This window comes from Ranitomeya imitator, chromosome 4 (genome assembly GCF_032444005.1).
Source record: "Ranitomeya imitator isolate aRanImi1 chromosome 4, aRanImi1.pri, whole genome shotgun sequence".
Lineage (NCBI taxonomy): Eukaryota > Metazoa > Chordata > Amphibia > Anura > Dendrobatidae > Ranitomeya > Ranitomeya imitator.
Window position 1 is genome coordinate 39,763,092 of NC_091285.1, and position 20,247 is coordinate 39,783,338.

The 20,247-nt window shown below is 50.6% G+C and overlaps 1 protein-coding gene across 6 annotated transcripts in view; it reads right to left on the reverse strand.

The window, feature by feature from the left end:
* TCOF1 (treacle ribosome biogenesis factor 1) overlaps nt 1–20,247 on the reverse strand; it is an 87,078-nt gene that overhangs the window by 33,851 nt on the left and 32,980 nt on the right. For 3 of the 6 annotated variants that reach the window (XM_069763570.1, XM_069763574.1, XM_069763569.1), the window contains exons 11-16: nt 19,508–19,654; nt 18,372–18,518; nt 12,471–12,608; nt 12,217–12,366; nt 11,949–12,095; nt 9,787–9,942 (exon numbers count right to left, since the gene is read on the reverse strand). In XM_069763570.1, coding sequence (XP_069619671.1) covers nt 9,787–9,942; nt 11,949–12,095; nt 12,217–12,366; nt 12,471–12,608; nt 18,372–18,518; nt 19,508–19,654 — 885 coding nt within the window. The remainder of the gene's footprint in view (nt 1–9,786; nt 9,943–11,948; nt 12,096–12,216; nt 12,367–12,470; nt 12,609–18,371; nt 18,519–19,507; nt 19,655–20,247) is intronic. The other 3 variants (XM_069763573.1, XM_069763572.1, XM_069763571.1) reach the window with 3 other exon arrangements.

The window sequence follows — 20,247 nt, forward strand, 5'->3', positions numbered from 1 at the left end:
CAGCGCGTCCACTCCTATGGCCTGGGGTTCCCGAGATCGAGCAATGAAGTTGTGGACTTTGGCGTTCCATCTGGACGCCATCAGATCCACGTCCGGGGTCCCCCAGCGAAGACAGATCTGGTGAAAAGCCTCTGGGTGAAGTTCCCACTCCCCCGAGGCAAGGCCCTGGCGGCTCAGGAAGTCCGCCGCCCAGTTCTCGACTCCCGGAATGTGCACCGCCGAGATAATGGAGTGGTTGGTCTCGGCCCAACGAAGGATGAGGGAGACTTCCCTCATTGCCGCCCTGCTGCGGGTACCCCCCTGGTGGTTGATGTAAGCCACCGCCGTGACGTTGTCCGATTGGACTCGTACTGGGTGACCCGCGAGCAGAGCGTGGAAGTGAATCAGAGCAAGTCTGATAGCACGAATCTCCAGAATGTTGATGGGGAGACTGGATTCCCGAACAGTCCAACGGCCCTGGGCCGAGTGGTGAAGAAACACCGCCCCCCAGCCCAGAAGACTGGCGTCGGTGGTTACCACTAACCAGCGGATCGGGAGGAAGGACTTCCCCTGGCGAAGAGACGGTCCCAGGGTCCACCAAATGAGAGAATGTCTGACCTGTGGGGACAGAGGACAAGGGAGGTCGAGAGAAAAGAGACTCCTGTCCCAGTTGTCCAGCAGAGCCTGTTGCAAAGGGCGGAGATGGAGTTGAGCGAAGGGAACAGCTTCGATTGCCGCAACCATCTTTCCCAGGATCTTCATGGCGAACCGAATGGTTCGCGGGCGAGAATGGCAGAGTGTACGGACTCCCTGTTGGAGCGCTTGGACCTTGGACCGAGGAAGCAAAACCAGCCCCCTTGAAGTGTCCAGGATCATTCCCAGAAAGGAAATCCGACGGGAAGGAACGGGAGATGACTTGTCTAAGTTGATCAGCCAGCCCAGGCGCGAAAGCGAATCCAGGGTAATGTGGACGCTTGACTCGCAGGCCTGAAAAGACGGGCCTTTTATGAGGAGATTGTCTAAAGTAAGGTAATACGACGACTCCTCGAGAGTGAAGAATGGCCATGACAGCCGCCATGACCTTGGTGAACACCCTGGGCACCGTGGCGAGACCGAAGGGTAAGGCCGTGAACTGGAAATGGTCTTCTCGAATGGCAAAGCGGAGGAACCTCTGATGAGGCGGGAAAATCGGGATGTGAAGATAGGCATCCTTGATGTCTATCGAGGCTAAAAATTCCCCTCTTTCCATGGAGGAGATGACCGATCTGAGCGATTCCATCCTGAAGTGCCAGACTCTCACGCACCTGTTCAGGAGCTTCAGATCCAAAATGGGACGAACTGTCCCATCCTTCTTTGGCACGACGAAGAGGTTTGAGTAGAAGCCTCTGAACCTCTCGTGTTCCGGGACCGGCACGATGAGCCCGCTCTGGCGGAGGGAGTGGATGGCGCAAAGAAGGGCGCGAGACTGAGCTCCCGAACTGGGAAGACGAGAGGGGAAGAACCGAGTTGGAGGGGGAGAGGAGAACTCTATCTTGTAGCCAGATGATACCAGATCTCTGACCCATTCGTCGTGAACGACGGAGAGCCAGGCTTGCTGAAAAAGGAGTAGACGACCGCCTACTCTTCTGGTATCGACTGGCGCCGTTCCCGAGTCATTGAGAAGGGAATCTGGGGGGTCTCGAACCTCTGGTTCGGGGCTGCCTCGGTTTTCCGCGCCAGGAGGGATTAGGTCTGAAGGATGGACGAGCGTCTCTGTCTGCGCGGGCGGAGCGGTCCGATCTGGGAAGGCCAGAGGGATTGGACCAGGCAGAGTTGGTACGAAAAGGCCGAAAACGAAAATAAGGCTGGCGCTGGAAAGCCGCCTTGGGCCTCTGTTGGGGAAGAAACTTGCTCTTTCCCCCTGTGGCGTCGGAAATAAGCTGGTCAAGCTTTTCGCCGAAAAGACGCCCGCTTTGAAAAGGGAGAGAAATCAGGGATTTTTTAGAGGAAGAATCTGCACGCCAATCTCTGAGCCAAAGGGCCCGTCTAATAGCGATGGCGTTGGAAGCCGCCGAAGCAGCGCAATTTGCCGCGTCGAGAGATGCGAACATAACATAATCACTGGCCATGGCTAGCTGCTTAGCCAGGTCCGCCATCTCAGAGGGGAGATCCTGCTCATTAATGGATTTCGCTAGGGCATCCGCCCAGGAAACCATAGCCTTGGACACCCAAGCCGCGGCGAAGGAGGGAGACAGGGACGAGCCAGAGGCTTCGTACACAGAGCGAGCTAGAGAGTCTATCTGGCGTTCGGTGGGGCTCTTAATTGAAGCGCCCTCCGGGACTGAGAGAAGAGTCTTAGAAGCCAGGCGCGAGACCGGCGGATCTACCGTAGGGGGATCCGTCCAGTCTTTCACGAGATCAGCTGAGAAGGGATACTTGGAAACCAAGTCCTTCTTTCCCGTGAAGCGCTTGTCTGGGCGCTCCCTGTGACGCCTGACAATATCCAGGAAGGCTGGATGAGAGGCAAAAGATTTGTGAGAACGCTTGGTTCTGGAAAAGGAGACCGCGTGTTCCGGAGCGGAATTAGAATCGTCATCCACCTTTAGTGCGTGATTGACTGCTACGATAGTAACATAGTAACATAGTTAGTAAGGCCGAAAAAAGACATTTGTCCATCCAGTTCAGCCTATATTCCATCATAATAAATACCCAGATCTACGTCCTTCTACAGAACCTAATAATTGTATGATACAATATTGTTCTGCTCCAGGAAGACATCCAGGCCTCTCTTGAACCCCTCGACTGAGTTCGCCATCACCACCTCCTCAGGCAAGCAATTCCAGATTCTCACTGCCCTAACAGTAAAGAATCCTCTTCTATGTTGGTGGAAAAACCTTCTCTCCTCCAGACGCAAAGAATGCCCCCTTGTGCCCGTCACCTTCCTTGGTATAAACAGATCCTCAGCGAGATATTTGTATTGTCCCCTTATATACTTATACATGGTTATTAGATCGCCCCTCAGTCGTCTTTTTTCTAGACTAAATAATCCTAATTTCGCTAATCTATCTGGGTATTGTAGTTCTCCCATCCCCTTTATTAATTTTGTTGCCCTCCTTTGTACTCTCTCTAGTTCCATTATATCCTTCCTGAGCACCGGTGCCCAAAACTGGACACAGTACTCCATGTGCGGTCTAACTAGGGATTTGTACAGAGGCAGTATAATGCTCTCATCATGTGTATCCAGACCTCTTTTAATGCACCCCATGATCCTGTTTGCCTTGGCAGCTGCTGCCTGGCACTGGCTGCTCCAGGTAAGTTTATCATTAACTAGGATCCCCAAGTCCTTCTCCCTGTCAGATTTACCCAGTGGTTTCCCGTTCAGTGTGTAATGGTGATATTGATTCCCTCTTCCCATGTGTATAACCTTACATTTATCATTGTTAAACCTCATCTGCCACCTTTCAGCCCAAGTTTCCAACTTATCCAGATCCATCTGTAGCAGAATACTATCTTCTCTTGTATTAACTGCTTTACATAGTTTTGTATCATCTGCAAATATCGATATTTTACTGTGTAAACCTTCTACCAGATCATTAATGAATATGTTGAAGAGAACAGGTCCCAATACCGACCCCTGCGGTACCCCACTGGTCACAGCGACCCAGTTAGAGACTATACCATTTATAACCACCCTCTGCTTTCTATCACTAAGCCAGTTACTAACCCATTTACACACATTTTCCCCCAGACCAAGCATTCTCATTTTGTGTACCAACCTCTTGTGCGGCACGGTATCAAACGCTTTGGAAAAATCGAGATATACCACGTCCAATGACTCACCGTGGTCCAGCCTATAGCTTACCTCTTCATAAAAACTGATTAGATTGGTTTGACAGGAGCGATTTCTCATAAACCCATGCTGATATGGAGTTAAACAGTTATTCTCATTGAGATAATCCAGAATAACATCCCTCAGAAACCCTTCAAATATTTTACCAACAATAGAGGTTAGACTTACTGGCCTATAATTTCCAGGTTCACTTTTAGAGCCCTTTTTGAATATTGGCACCACATTTGCTATGCGCCAGTCCTGCGGAACAGACCCTGTCGCTATAGAGTCACTAAAAATAAGAAATAATGGTTTATCTATTACATTACTTAGTTCTCTTAGTACTCGTGGGTGTATGCCATCCGGACCCGGAGATTTATCTATTTTAATCTTATTTAGCCGGTTTCGCACCTCTTCTTGGGTTAGATTGGTGACCCTTAATATAGGGTTTTCATTGTTTCTTGGGATTTCACCTAGCATTTCATTTTCCACCGTGAATACCGTGGAGAAGAAGGTGTTTAATATGTTAGCTTTTTCCTCGTCATCTACAACCATTCTTTCCTCACTATTTTTTAAGGGGCCTACATTTTCAGTTTTTATTCTTTTACTATTGATATAGTTGAAGAAGAGTTTGGGATTAGTTTTACTCTCCTTAGCAATGTGCTTCTCTGTTTCCTTTTTGGCAGCTTTAATTAGTTTTTTAGATAAAGTATTTTTCTCCCTATAGTTTTTTAGAGCTTCAATGGTGCCATCCTTCTTTAGTAGTGCAAATGCTTTCTTTTTACTGTTAATTGCCTGTCTTACTTCTTTGTTTAGCCACATTGGGTTTTTCCTATTTCTAGTCCCTTTATTCCCACAAGGTATAAACCGCTTACACTGCCTATTTAGGATGTTCTTAAACATTTCCCATTTATTATCTGTATTCTTATTTCTGAGGATATTGTCCCAGTCTACCAGATTAAGGGCATCTCTAAGCTGGTCAAACTTTGCCTTCCTAAAGTTCAATGTTTTTGTGACTCCCTGACAAGTCCCCCTAGTGAAAGACAGGTGAAACTGCACAATATTGTGGTCGCTATTTCCTAAATGCCCAACCACCTGCAGATTTGTTATTCTGTCTGGTCTATTAGATAGTATTAGGTCTAAAAGTGCTGCTCCTCTGGTTGGATTCTGCACCAATTGTGAAAGATAATTTTTCTTGGTTATTAGCAGAAACCTGTTGCCTTTATGGGTTTCACAGGTTTCTGTTTCCCAGTTAATATCCGGGTAGTTAAAGTCCCCCATAACCAGGACCTCATTATGGGTTGCAGCTTCATCTATCTGCTTTAGAAGTAGACTTTCCATGGTTTCTGTTATATTTGGGGGTTTGTAACAGACCCCAATGAGAATTTTGTTACCATTTTTCCCTCCATGAATTTCAACCCATATGGACTCGACATCCTCATTCCCTTCGCTAATATCCTCCCTTAAAGTGGACTTTAGACAAGACTTTACATAGAGACAAACCCCTCCTCCTCTCCGATTTTTACGATCCTTTCTAAACAGACTGTAACCCTGTAAGTTAACTGCCCAGTCATAGCTTTCATCTAACCATGTCTCGGTTATTCCCACTATGTCAAAGTTACCTGTAGATATTTCTGCTTCTAGTTCTTCCATCTTGTTTGTCAGGCTTCTGGCGTTTGCGAGCATGCAGTTTAGAGGATTTTGTTTTGTTCCAATCTCCTCACTGTGGATTGTTTTAGAAATGTTCTTACCTCCCTTCTGAGTATGTTTTCCTGGGTCGTCTTTGTTCGAGTCTAATGTTTTTCTTCCCGTCCCCTCTTCTTCTAGTTTAACGCCCTCCTGATGAGTGTAGCGAGTCTTCGGGCGAATGTGTGTTTCCCAGGTTTGTTGAGGTGTAGTCCGTCTCTGGCGAGGAGTCCATCATACCAGTAATTCACACCGTGGTCCAGGAATCCAAATCCTTGTTGTCTGCACCATCGTCTTAGCCAGTTGTTTGCATCAAGGATCCTGTTCCATCTCCTGGTGCCATGCCCGTCTACTGGAAGGATAGAAGAAAAAACTACCTGTGCATCCAGTTCCTTTACTTTCTTCCCCAACTCTTCAAAGTCCTTGCAGATTGTCGGTAGGTCCTTCCTTGCCGTGTCATTGGTGCCAACATGTATCAGAAGAAATGGGTGGACGTCCTTGGAGCTGAAGAGCTTTGGTATCCTATCGGTCACATCCTTGATCATCGCACCTGGAAGGCAGCATACTTCTCTTGCAGTTATGTCCGGTCTGCAGATGGCTGCTTCTGTGCCTCTCAGTAGTGAGTCTCCCACCACCACCACTCTTCGTTGCTTCTTGGCTGTACTTTTTGCTGTCACTTGTTGCTGTGCGCCCTTTTCTTTTTTGCTTGCTGGTATTGCTTCATTCTTAGGTGTGCCATCTTCATCCTCTACAAAGATTTGATATCGGTTCTTCAGTTGTGTGGTTGGTGATTTCTCCATGGTCTTCTTGCTTCTTTTGGTCACATGCTTCCACTCATCTGCTTTTGGAGGTTCTCTGACACTTTTTTCACCTTCTGTGACCAGTAGAGATGCTTCTGTTCTGTCTAGAAAGTCTTCATTCTCTTTGATGAGTTTCAAAGTTGCTATTCTTTCTTCCAGACCCCGCACCTTTTCTTCTAAAAGGGCCACTAGTCTACACTTCTGACAGGTGAAATTGGATTCTTCTTCTGGTCGATCTGTGAACATGTAGCACATGCTGCAGCTCACCATGTAGGTTGTCACATCTGCCATGTTGCTCCTAGATCCTGCTGACTTGCTGTGTGTTTTCCTTCTTGTGTAATCTACTCAGCCAAGCTCTCTTGCAATAATGTCCTACAGGCAAAAACCTTACGGCGCGCGGTTTGGTGATGCTTTCGAAGCAGCTGGTCCCGGCTGTACCCAACGATCTTCTAGCTTAGGGAGACTTCGCTTCTCCCAGAAGGCACCTGGAATATGCAAATTAGCCTCCTAAAGCTTGAATCCCTGGTTTGGTGATGCTTTCGAAGCAGCTGGTCCCGGCTGTACCCAACGATCTTCTAGCTTAGAGAGACTTCGCTTCTCCCAGAAGGCACCTGGAATATGCAAATTAGCCTCCTAAAGCTTGAATCCCTGGTTTGGTGATGCTTTCGAAGCAGCTGGTCCCGGCTGTACCCAACGATCTTCTAGCTTAGGGAGACTTCGCTTCTCCCAGAAGGCACCTGGAATATGCAAATTAGCCTCCTAAAGCTTGAATCCCTGGTTTGGTGATGCTTTCGAAGCAGCTGGTCCCGGCTGTACCCAACGATCTTCTAGCTTAGAGAGACTTCGCTTCTCCCAGAAGGCACCTGGAATATGCAAATTAGCCTCCTAAAGCTTGAATCCCTGGTTTGGTGATGCTTTCGAAGCAGCTGGTCCCGGCTGTACCCAACGATCTTCTAGCTTAGGGAGACTTCGCTTCTCCCAGAAGGCACCTGGAATATGCAAATTAGCCTCCTAAAGCTTGAATCCCTGGTTTGGTGATGCTTTCGAAGCAGCTGGTCCCGGCTGTACCCAACGATCTTCTAGCTTAGAGAGACTTCGCTTCTCCCAGAAGGCACCTGGAATATGCAAATTAGCCTCCTAAAGCTTGAATCCCTGGTTTGGTGATGCTTTCGAAGCAGCTGGTCCCGGCTGTACCCAACGATCTTCTAGCTTAGGGAGACTTCGCTTCTCCCAGAAGGCACCTGGAATATGCAAATTAGCCTCCTAAAGCTTGAATCCCTGGTTTGGTGATGCTTTCGAAGCAGCTGGTCCCGGCTGTACCCAACGATCTTCTAGCTTAGGGAGACTTCGCTTCTCCCAGAAGGCACCTGGAATATGCAAATTAGCCTCCTAAAGCTTGAATCCCTGGTTTGGTGATGCTTTCGAAGCAGCTGGTCCCGGCTGTACCCAACGATCTTCTAGCTTAGGGAGACTTCGCTTCTCCCAGAAGGCACCTGGAATATGCAAATTAGCCTCCTAAAGCTTGAATCCCTGGTTTGGTGATGCTTTCGAAGCAGCTGGTCCCGGCTGTACCCAACGATCTTCTAGCTTAGGGAGACTTCGCTTCTCCCAGAAGGCACCTGGAATATGCAAATTAGCCTCCTAAAGCTTGAATCCCTGAGGGAGTCAACCGTGGCTCTGAACTCCTGAGCCTCCGGATCCAAAGAAATTTCAGACTCATGTTCAGAGTCCTGAACGCTGCGAGCCCCCAAAGAGGGTGAGCGAGAGGTGGAGCTGCCAGAGTCTGAGTGGCGAGGAGAACGCTCCGGAGAGGTAGTACGGGTCCGTTTTCTGGACGACCGTGCCTCTTTAAGAGGAGAGCGGCCCCTGCTGGCCGACGATTCCCCTGCTATGGAGGGATCTCTTAGCACCTGTAGCGGATTGCCTCGTTCCCCGGGAGGATTTTGAATGGATTTGATGGCGTTAGCTAAAAAATCCACGGACTGAGAAAGAGAGGCGACCCACGGGGGGGGGCTAGGTACGCCAGGGTCGGCGGCGGTGGAGGGCTCCTGGGCACATGGGGCATCGCAGGCAGAGCAGAGGGGAGAGCTTTGAGGCCTGGGAAGTGGGGCCTGGCAGGTGGTACACGCAGAAAAAAAGGTTGTATGTACCTTAGAGGATTTTTTAGACCTTGACTGCGACATGATGCTAATGCAGAAAAAATTACGGGGGTCTATATAGGGTAACCAGTGTCTGAGAGGGCGCTGCAGAGGGGAGCTAACGATGTCTCCTTACCCCGGTCCTGTGTCCCGCTATCCAGGAGAGACGAACTGCTGAGATATTCAGTCTGAGAAGAGGAAGCCGGCTGCACATGGGCCACTGACGCACCAGAGATGCGACAGGCAGGAGCTGCGGCGCTGAGGAGAGGGGCCAAGATGGCCGCCGAGATCAGGAAGAGAAATCTCGGCGGCTGTGAGAAGCGCCAGGAGCGGGGGGCGGCGCCGCTGACACTGACTGGAGTGGGCGGGGCTTAACGGCGGCGACCAGCGGCTAGGCCGAAGCCGGGGGCTAAATTTGCGGCCTCGGCCCGGCGCGCGGTCGTGAGCGCCGGAAAAAGAAAGGGACACCGCCCAAAAAGCCTGCAGATGGAGCCCAGGGATGAGGAGCCCTCCTGACCGCTGGCGACCCCCCCACCGGGCACTTACCCTGAAATGGAGGTGAGAGGGTGCCATATGGAGGTGCCATGCATAGGAACGGTGCAGGGGTTGGGAAGCCTTCTATCCACCGACCCCACATGGGGGGTGGAGAGGAACCGTCCACCACCTGAGTCACAAGTCACATTGGTGATGCAGTGTGGTCTGCACGGACGCCACTGGGATAAAGCCACTGTACAGCCGAGGGTAGGACCTGGTGGACAGGGCAGATGTCCGGCAATAAAAAGGCCTGGCTGCAGAGGAGGATACTGGAGGTAGGAACACCAGTGCTCGTCTGTATAACAAAAAGGGGAGATCGGGGCCCCATTAGGGGAGAAACCGTCGCCCAAAATAGGACAGCTCAGGCAGTGGCTCCCACGACGCAGGAGAGGATACGGAGAGGTGAAACTCCCGTGCTCGCCTGTTGTTGGTTCGGGGGAGATCGGACCTTAGAAGAATCCGTCGCCCCCTTCGTCCGGAAAAAGGAAAAAGAAAAAGAGAAAAAAAACCCAAAAGGGTTAAAAATCAGTGTGCCTCCTACGGACACTAAGCTTAAACTGGGTCTCTGGATGCCAGCATGAGGGTGTATACTGCAGGGGAGGAGCTAACCCTTTTTTGTCTCAGCTTAGTGTCAGCCTCCTAGTGACAGCAGCATAACCCATGGTGCTGTGTCCCCCAATGAGGCGAAGGAGAAATGCCATCATTCCTCAATGGTAAAGACCCGAGCGCTGGGACTTCTACTGGTCGAGAGGAAAATTGAAGTAATAAGCGACATATGTAAGTTCTTGCAGGTCATTCATGCTAGAAAAAAAAAAATCATATCCCTAACAAGCAGAGGTACCTCATCGTCACTGTCCGATTCTTCACTTGTCTCATCAGCCGCCATCTCAGCAGGAATTTTCACAGCTGCAAAGCTGCCCTGGGACAATGGCGTCACCGCTGTAGGTACGATTGTGGACTTCAGCTTGCTGGCTGTGACTGCTGGAGTTGGTACCTTCTGGTAAAAACAGAAAACTGTGATTAAGATTGAAAAAAAAAAAGTCACAAGTGTAACAATGCAATCCTGGATAAGTGAATAAAGGACTCCCCGTCTTCAGGAGCTGGTGAAGGAGGTTTAGCAGAATGGATCATGAGCTGCAGCATTATTTACCGTATACCTTTTCTGCCCATTTTATTGTTCTACTCAGAATAGGAAAAAATAATTTTCTATGGAAAACTGCTCCACTGACAGCCACTCAAGAGTCTTCCAGGACTTCTGAAGCCAAACCTTGCTTGACTCTGTTGTATGCTTGGAATCACCATGCTGTTGGAAGCTCCAATTACATCCAAGCTTCAGCCTCCTCACAGAAGACATGACACTCTCTCCTCGAATTTCCTGATACTTGATTAAATCCATCTTGCCCTCCGCAATCTACAGATTTCCAGTGCCTGAAAAAGCAAAGCATACGCGGAGCGTCCCCGGGCCACCGCCATGCTCCACTGGAAGCCTCCCCGAGCCACCGCCATGTTTCACTGGAAGCCTCCCGGGGGCCACCGCCATGCTTCACTGGAAGCCTCCCCGGGCCACCGCCATGCTTCACTGGAAGCCTCCCCGGGCCACAGCCATGCTTCACTGGAAGCCTCCCCGGGCCACCGCAATGCTTCACTGGAAGCCTCCCCGGGCCACCGCCATGCTTCACTGGAAGCTTGACAAAGGCCTCGGATGGCCGAAACGTTGCTAACTTTCCTGTGTATACACTGGTGTCAAAAATATTTTTGTGGAAGGATGATACTCGGGGCTTTGGATTCTTAAGAGTACATGCAATTTTTTTAACCTAGTTGAGGGGCCATACCAAGTCTGCATGGGATGTGGATTGGGGCATAGGATACACCTTGTTTTGATGCTTTACCGCAATCATCCCCGGGACCACCACCTTGCCTCACTGCAGGCATCGCCAGGCCATCGCCATGCCTCACTGCAGGCATCACTGAGCCACCACCATGCTTCACAACAGGCAACATTGGATCACAGTCGTGTTTCACTGTAGGCAGTGTATGCTTCATTCTTCCTCATCCAGACAACAGCTTATCCAGAAGCCACGCCACATCCAGGTAGTCAGTGATCTTTACGTGAAACTGTTGTTTCAGGAAATCTTTAAAAGAATGTCTGTGGCTGCCTCTCCTCCTCACTCCATACTATTTTATGAGCAGCAACTGTCATCTCCTATCTTCGTAATGTGAACAAGACAGAATTTACCCATGAATTCAGAGTGAAAAATCAGAGACCAGTCCAGGAGGAGAAAAGATTCTCTGATAAAAATTAAAAACTGCTAAAAATCTTAAGTCTAAGTAGATTTATGAAATTTTTGTTATAACAATGGTTTGTCTTTAACATTGAACTTGCAAACTCTGCTTCCAAATGTATCTCTAGGAACATTCAATTGTCAAAGGAAGTCCTGGAAGATTATGGAGACGCCGTCAAAGTCACCCGACTTGAACCAGATAGGAAACGTTTGATGATATTTGAAGAAGGAAGCATTTGCAGCACGAAAATCAAGAATATTTGTGACCTGGAGGTTACTGACCATGAGAAATGAGGCAAAATTTATCAGAAACTCTGCCAGAAGCAGATGTCTGGTTATGCATCCCATGTGCAGCAGGTTATAACAGCCGGAAGGCCTCTGCTAAGTACTAAAGACGCTTGTCATGTTATGTTGAGCCATTTACATTGTTCTCGTTTCATTCTGTTATTGCAAAATAACAAAGCTTTGTAAATAAACCGAATTTCCAATGGAGGATGAATTTTGATTTATGCTGTAAACTGACATATAGCCAAAAATAAAAACGATACTGGGTAAGAAAAGGGTCTCCTGGAAAGAGGCAGAACACAAAAAAACCAGAGACCTTGTTTAGCCATCTTTCCAACATGTCTGGTCCTCGTTTACTTCTGGATGCTCGGGTGTAGACACTTGTGCCCAGGCAACTATTGTCTAGAAAAAGTCAGTTATATTATCCCTTCCTTACCTGACTTACGGGTTTCACAAGCTCATCGGAGTCATCTTCACTTTCTTCTGAACTGCTTTTTTCATCAGGTTGTGCAGCTGAAACAACTTCTCTTATTCCTTTGGCTCCAAGTGCCAGGCTTCTCTGTTGTGGGGTGGCCACAGCAGCCTATAAAAGGGGGTAGGGGGGGGATGTATTTTAAAGGTATAGATAACAGCTTAAAATATCTGATGTTATATTGAAGACATATAGGTCGTGAATTATGACACTAGATCAAAAGACACATTACCGGAGGTTCCTCCTCCGACGACTCGCTGGTATCTGAACTGTCTTGGGATGGCTTTGATTGTGCGACCATCTTCCCGGTCACAATAGTCTTGCTTGCTGAAGTTGGAGGCTTTACAGCAGTTTTATTCTGGCTTGCAATGACTTTCTGTCCCTACAAAACCCATACATAATGGAAAATTAGAATTATAGTGCATTGAAACATAAAAAAAAAAAGTTAGTAATAAATATAAAATCATAGGAAAGTTATTGATATACCGGTTGCAGTTCCGAGTCGGAGGAGTGGCTGCTTTCAGATTCGGCATCTGAATCTGGAACAAGTGCCGGGATCGGTACAGACGGTTTAGGTGATGGGTTGCCTATAGTCAGACCTGGGGGTTTTACCGCAGAACTAGGCTGGAAAAGTAGTAAAAAAGGTTTAGTTGCAATTGCCCAAATACTAAAACACAAAATATAAGAGATATGTCCTCAATGCCCTGTGGAAAGGCAGCTTGGACCACCACTAGTTGCTAGACTGGCAGTAGGTAGGAGCCTCAGGGGCTGCAAGCGAAAAGGAGCAGAGGTCAAACGCGTGGTCTCCCAAAAAAGAAGAGCAAAATAGGGATTTTTGTGTGTACTCACCGTAAAATCCTTTTCTCCGAGCCACTCATTGGGGGACACAGGACCATGGGTTATGCTGCTGTCACTAGGAGGCTGACACTAAGCTGAGACAAAAAAAGGTTAGCTCCTCCCCTGCAGTATACACCCTCATGCTGGCTTCCAGAGACCCAGTTCAGTGCAAAAGCAGTAGGATAATAACAACAATATATCAAGTAACATTAGCATATAACATGTCAAACAAACAGTCAAAGACCAAAAAAGGTAACTAGCCGTAAGGCTACCAGGGTGGGTGCTGTGTCCCCCAATGAGTGGCTCGGAGAAAAGGATTTTACGGTGAGTACACACAAAAATCCCTATTTCTCCTTCGCCTTATTGGGGGACACAGGACCATGGGACGTCCCAAAGCAGTCCCTGGGAGGGAAACAAAACAACCAAATAACTCCGTGTACCATCTGACTACAAATGCGCAACGGCCGCTTGCAGGATACGCCTGCCAAGGGCCGCATCCGCAGAGGAATGGATGTGGACATTGTAATGATTTGTGAAGGTATGCAGGCTGGACCACGTTGCGGCCTTGCAAACCTGCTCCGCTGTTGCCTAGTGCCGGATGGCCCAGGAAGCACCCATCGACTGAGTGGAGTGAGCTCTAATCCCCGCCGGGATAGGACTGCCCCTGACCAGATAGGATTCCTGGATAGCAGATCGGATCCATCTGGCTATCGTGGATTTAGACGCAGCCAAACCCTTTCTGTGACCCTCCGGGAGCACGAAAAGGGCGTCCGATTTTCTGAAATGAGCCGTTCTGGAAATGTACCTCCTGAGGGCCCGTACCACGTCCAGAGTATGGAGAGACTTCTCGACCCTATGCTTGGGCTGCGGGCAAAAAGAGGGAAGGATGATGTCCTCGTTAAGATGAAAAGAGGAGACCACCTTCGGAAGAAACGCCGGGGAAGGGCGTAGGACCACTTTGTCCTGATGAAAGGCCAGGAACGGTGCCCGGCAGGACAAAGCGGCGAGCTCTGAAACCCTTCTGATGGACGTCACCGCTACCAGGAAGGCAACCTTCCATGAGAGGACAGAGAGCGGAACGTCTTGAAGGGGGTCGAACGGAGGCTCCTGAAGGACCCCCAGGACCAAGTTGAGATCCCAGGTTTCTAACAGCATCCTGTAAGGAGGAACCACATGGGAGACTCCCTGAATGAAGGTCTTGACATGAAGGTTGGTGGCGATCCTGCGCTGGAACAGCACGGATAACGCTGAGATCTGGCCTTTGAGGGAACTCCGTGCCAATCCGGAGTCCAGACCGGACTGAAGGAAATTCAAGATGCAAGGGATGGAGAAAACGAGCGGAGGGTGCCCTCGAAGCCTGCACCATGAGAAGAAGGTTTTCCAGACGCGGTGGTAAATGGAGGCGGAAGACGCCTTTCGAGCACTTAACATGGTGGGAATGACCTGCTGAGAGAAACCGGCACGAGTTAGAATCCAGGTTTCAACAGCCACGCCGTTAAACGTAGGGCCCCTGAGCTCTGGTGGCAGATCGGACCTTGGCGGAGTAGGTCTGGGCGGTCTGGTAACCGCCAGGGAACGTCGGCTACGAGCTGAACGAGTTCCGCGTACCAAGCGCGGCGTGGCCAGTCTGGGGCGACCAGAATGACCGGAACTCCCTCCGTCTTGATTTTCCAGGTCACCTTCGGCAGTAAGGGGAGAGGAGGGAACACGTAAGGGAGTTGAAACGGATGCCACGAAGAAATCAGCGCGTCTACTCCTATGGCCTGGGGATCCCGAGAGCAAGCAATGAAGTTGTGGACCTTGGCGTTCAATCTGGACGCCATCAGATCCACGTCCGGGGTCCCCAGCGAAGACAGATCTGTCGAAAGACCTCTGGGTGGAGTTCCCACTCCCCCGAGGCAAGGCCCTGGCGGCTCAGAAAGTCCGCCGCCCAGTTTTCGACTCCCGGAATGTGCACCGCAGAGATGATGGAATGGTTGGTTTCGGCCCAACGAAGGATGTGAGAGACTTCCTGCATCGCTGCCCTGCTGCGGGTACCCCCCTGGTGGTTGATGTAAGCCACTGCCGTGACGTTGTCCGATTGGACTCGTATTGGGTGACCCGCGAGCAGGGTGTGAAAGCGACTCGGGGCAAGTCTGATAGCACGAATCTCCAGGATGTTGATGGGGAGCCTGGATTCCCGAACTGTCCAACGGCCCTGGGCGGAGTGGTGAAGAAACACCGCCCCCCAGCCGAGAAGACTGGCGTCGGTAGTTACCACTAACCAGCGGATCGGGAGGAAGGACTTCCCCCTGGAGAAGAGATTGACCCAGGGTCCACCATACGAGAGATTGTCTGACCCGCGGGGACAGGGGGCAAGGGCGGTCGAGAGATGGGAGACTCCTGTCCCAGTTGCCCAGCAAAGCCTGTTGCAAGGGGCGGAGATGGAGTTGAGCGAAAGGAACCGCTTCGATTGCTGCAACCATCTTTCCCAGGATCTTCATGGCGAACCGAATGGTTCGCGGGCGAGGATGGCAGAGCGTTCGGGCTCCCTGCTGAAGCGCTTGGGCCTTGGACCGAGGAAGCAAGACCAGCCCCCTTGAAGTGTCCAGGATCATTCCCAGAAAGGAGATCCGACGGGCAGGAACGGGAGAGGACTTGTCTAAGTTGATCAACCAGCCCAGGCGCGAAAGAGAATCCAGGGTAATGTGGACGCTTGACTCGCAGGCCTGAAAAGACGGGCCCTTTATGAGGAGATCGTCTAACTAAGGTAACACGACGACTCCTCGAGAATGAAGGATGGCCATGACAGCCGCCATGACCTTTGTGAATACCCTGGGCGCCGTGGCAAGACCGAAGGGTAAGGCCGTGAACTGGAAGTGGTCCTCCAGAACGGCAAAGTGGAGGAACCTCTGATGAGGCGGGAATATCGGAATGTGAAGATAGGCATCCTTGATGTCTATCGATGCCAAGAATTCCCCTCTTTCCATCGACGAGATGACCGATCTGAGCGATTCCATCCTGAAGTGCCGTACTCTTACCCACTTGTTCAGGAGCTTCAGATCCAAAATGGGGCACACTTTTCAGTCCTTCTTTGGCACGACGAAGAGGTTTGAGTAGAAACCTCTGAACCTCTCGTGCTCCGGGACCGGAACAATGACCCCGCTTTGGCGGAGGGAGTGAATGGCGCAAAGGAGGGCGCGAGACAGAGCTCCCGAGCTGGGGAGACGAGAGGGGAAAAACCGAGTTGGAGGAGGCGCGGAGAACTCTATTTTGTAGCCAGACGATACCAGATCCCTGACCCATTCGTCGTGAATGACGGAGAGCCAGGCTTGCTGAAAAAGGAGTAGACGTCCTCCTACTCTGGTGGTATCGACTGGCGCCGTTCCCGAGTCATTGAGACGGGAATCTGGGGGGTCTCGAACCTCTGGTTCTGGACTGCCTCGGCTTTCCGCGCCAGGAAGGATTCGGCCTGAAGAAGGGACGAGTGTCTCTGTCTGTGCGAGCGGATCAGTCTGATCTGGAAAGACCGGTAGGATTGGACCAGGCTGGGCTGGTACGAAAGGGCCGAAAACGAAAGTAAGGCTGGCGCTGGAAGGCCGCCTTGGGCCTCTGTTGGGGAAGGAACTTGCTCTTTCCCCCTGTGGCGTCGGAAATCAGCTGGTCTAGCTTTTCACCGAAAAGGCGCCCACTTTGAAAAGGGAGAGAGATCAGAGATTTTTTAGAGGAGGAATCTGCGCGCCACTCTCTGAGCCAAAGAGCCCTTCTGATAGAGATGGCGTTAGAAGCCGCCGATGCTGCGCAATTCGCTGCATCGAGGGAGGCGTAAATCACGTAATCACTAGCCATGGCTATCTGTTTAGCCAGGTCCGCCATCTCAGACGGGAGGTCCTGTTCATGAATGGATTTCGCTAGAGCATCCGCCCAGGAAACCATTGCCTTGGCCACCCAAGCCGCGGCGAAGGAGGGGGATAGGGAAGAGCCTGAGGCTTCGTACACAGAGCGAGCTAGAGAGTCTAGCTGGCGTTCGGTGGGACTCTTAATTGAAGCGCCGTCCGGGACTGAAAGAAGCGTTTTAGAAGCCAGGCGCGAGACCGGAGGATCTACTATAGGGGGCTACGCACGCCGGAGTCGGTGGCGGGCTCCTGGGCACATGGGACATAGCAGGCAGAGCAGAGGGGAGAGCTTTGAGGGCGGGGAAGTGGAGCCTGGCAGGTGGTACATGCAGAAAAATGCACCTTTGAGGATTTTTTAGTCTTAGACTGAGACATGGTGTACACTAATGCCAGATACCCAGGGTCTAGCCTAAGGAAGCAAGGGCGGCACTGCAGGAGAGAGCTGACGGTCTCCTTACCCTGGTCCTGTGTCCCACAGAGGAAGAGGGAGGCGGCAGGAGGACTAGGCGACAGCCGGAGTGCACAGCGCTGCACGTGGAGGACGCTGCGGCTGGGAGACCTGGAGCTGGGGTGTGCAGAGAGGATCCAAGATGGCTGCCGAGACCTGGGGGAGAGATCTCGCACACAGCGAGAAGCGCCAGGACCGGGGGGCGCCGCCGCACGATGACGTGAAAAAGGGGGCGGAGCCTATCGGGAAGCGCCAGATCCCCGGCCGGCTAGGCCGAAGCCGGGGACTAAATTTGCGGCTTCGGCCCGGCGCGCGGCCGCTGATGGCCGGGACAACAAAGGGGCCCAGGAATAAAGTGTGCCACTAGTAAGGGGGAGCCCTCCGAACCGCAGAACCGGCGACCACCCCCCCTTCCCACGAGACACTTACACTGATGGAGCAGCGCACCAGGGGCTGAGGTAGGAGTGTCTGGGGTGAAAGACAGGGACGGTGCAGGGGTTGGGAAGCCTCCATCCACCAGCCCCAGAAAGGGGGGTGGAGAGGAACCGTCCACCACCTGAATCAGCCGCATGCAGTGGTGATGCAGGGTGTGCTGCACGGACACCACGGGTACTAGTGCCTCTGTACAGCCGAGGGTGAAACCTGGTGGACAGGGCAGATGTCCGGCAATAAAAAGGCCTGGCTGCAGAAGAGGGTACTGGAGGTAAAACACCAGTGCTCGTCTGAACAAAGTGGGGAGATCGGCGCCCTTTTAGGGAAAAAACCGTCGCCCAAAAAGAAAAAAGTCAGCTCAGGCAGTGGCTCCCACGTCGCAGGAGAGGATACGGAGAGGTAAAACTCCCGTGCTCGCCTGTTGTTGGTTCGGGGAAGATCGGACCATGAAAGAATCCGTCGCCCCCTTCGTCCGGGTAGAATTAAAAAACAGTGTGCCTCCTACGGACACTAAGCTTGAACTGGGTCTCTGGAAGCCAGCATGAGGGTGTATACTGCAGGGGAGGAGCTAACCTTTTTTTGTCTCAGCTTAGTGTCAGCCTCCTAGTGACAGCAGCATAACCCATGGTCCTGTGTCCCCCAATGAGGCGAAGGAGAAATGATGAAGTTCTTTCCCATCACTGCTGCCAGTCTGTCAGGGCGACCAATACAGTAGTTTGATCTCCACTTTTTCACATCACTGAAAAAGTCATACTAGATTAAAAAAAACAAAAAAAACAAACAAAAAAGAAATACCGCATCATCACTGTCAGATTCCTCGCTGCTCTCATCTGCCACCATCTTGGCAGGACTTCTCACTGCTGCAGCGCTGCTTTGGGACGCCGGCGTCACAGCTGTAGGTTTAGCCCTGGACTTTGTGGCTACTACGATTGGCGTTGGCACCTTAAAGAAAAGTCAGCAAATATAATATTGATGTCAAAAGTGTAAAACTGTGATCAAGGAAAAAGGAATATAGAATTACAAATTCTTCATTCTGCCCTTCCGGATTGGGATCCCCTCTAAAATAGAAGCCCATGTGGGGCACCTTGCAAACCGCTAATCATGCAGGTATCGCGGGGTGACAGAGGGCGTACGTACTGTAGTCGCTATTGACCACGGCATCGATGGAGTAAAAGGCCTGTGATCTTGGTGATCTATGATCGAGGTCGTCGGAGCAGGAGACCGGCTGTCAGTCCTAAACACTCCCCAGGTGGACAACGCTCCGGTGCCTCCACTGTCACCATGGCATGGGTGTGCAGCATCCTGTGTGATACACCCCCCCCAGATAATGATGTATATGTGTGACACTGTTAGGGGGGTAATGACAATGGGCTTGATTTGTCAACACTGGCATGCTGGAGTCAGACGCCCCCGATTCCTTAAAAGCCTCACCACAAATCTTGGGAATAAGGTCTGTGGTATAAGGAATGCTGAAACTCGTTATGAATTTGATTGGAGGGGATTTGCCATGACCCTGTCCTGCCACAACTCCGGCCACATTGTTGGACCTGGGTGAAAATAGTTTGAGAACTCTAAAAGATGCAATATTTTGGTGCCTCTTGGATGAATCGGGTCAATTATGATCGGAGAGTGAATTTTATAGAAAGCTCTAGGTGGCTGCCAGACACTTATATTAATGTGTTACTTGTAACCAAAAATACAACCAAGTCAGAATGTCTGCATTGCCCACAGATCCTCAGCTAATCCCAGAAGGCCAAAGCTGCAGGGCTCAGTGGTTACTACCATTGGCTTGCTGCACCAAGGACAACATGGAAATGTAGTGATAGGAAACAGATTGTGAGCCCCACTTGGGACGGCGATGATAATGGCTATTAAGCAGTGTGGAATAAGTTGTCGCTGTACAAGCAGGAGATATGACTGCACAATATTACCTGGGCCGCCTTCATCTCCGGTTCACTGTCAGACTCGTCACTGCTCTCGGAGTCCTGTGCGGCTGCTTCAGGCTTTGGAGCCTGGGCACTAGCAACTTTTGCAGGACTAGCATGGATTGTCCTTTTCTTTGGTGATGTGGTTTTCTTCTGGAATACAAAAAAAAAAAACAAAAAAAAAAATGATCCTTTGGAGAAACAAATTAATCTGGTGACTAATACTCTTGCACCCAGTATGTAGAAGCAGGTGCGATCCCCAAAATTGCAAAATGTGGGAGAGAAAACGACTAGTGGCTACAGGTCCAACTATGTTAGATAGTACTTGGCCACACATTTATATTATAGGAAATAGCCTCCATCCCTCCGGCCGCTGCGTTTCTGCTGTCGATTAAAGAACCGCACACTGTCTGAGCAACCACTGGTCTCAGCAGGGCTCTGGGTTTCCCTGGTGAAGCCCCGTTTGCGGACATAATGGCCATGTCGGCACTTGCCTCAGTACCATCAATCGCTCTTGGTATGGACAGTCAGTCACAGCTTCGATCCATGTTGGCTCTACTTTATCTTGTGAAGCTGAGACCTCCGACATCTTTTGCTCCAACAAAACAATGTAAAAATTGAGCATTAGAAAAGGTGTTGGGAAAACACGAAGATGCGAAGTGAAGGAGCAGCCCACAACGAGCCGATCACTTCTCAAATTTCCGAGGGTGCCTCTGAATAAGATGAAATGTCACCGGTGTGTTTGG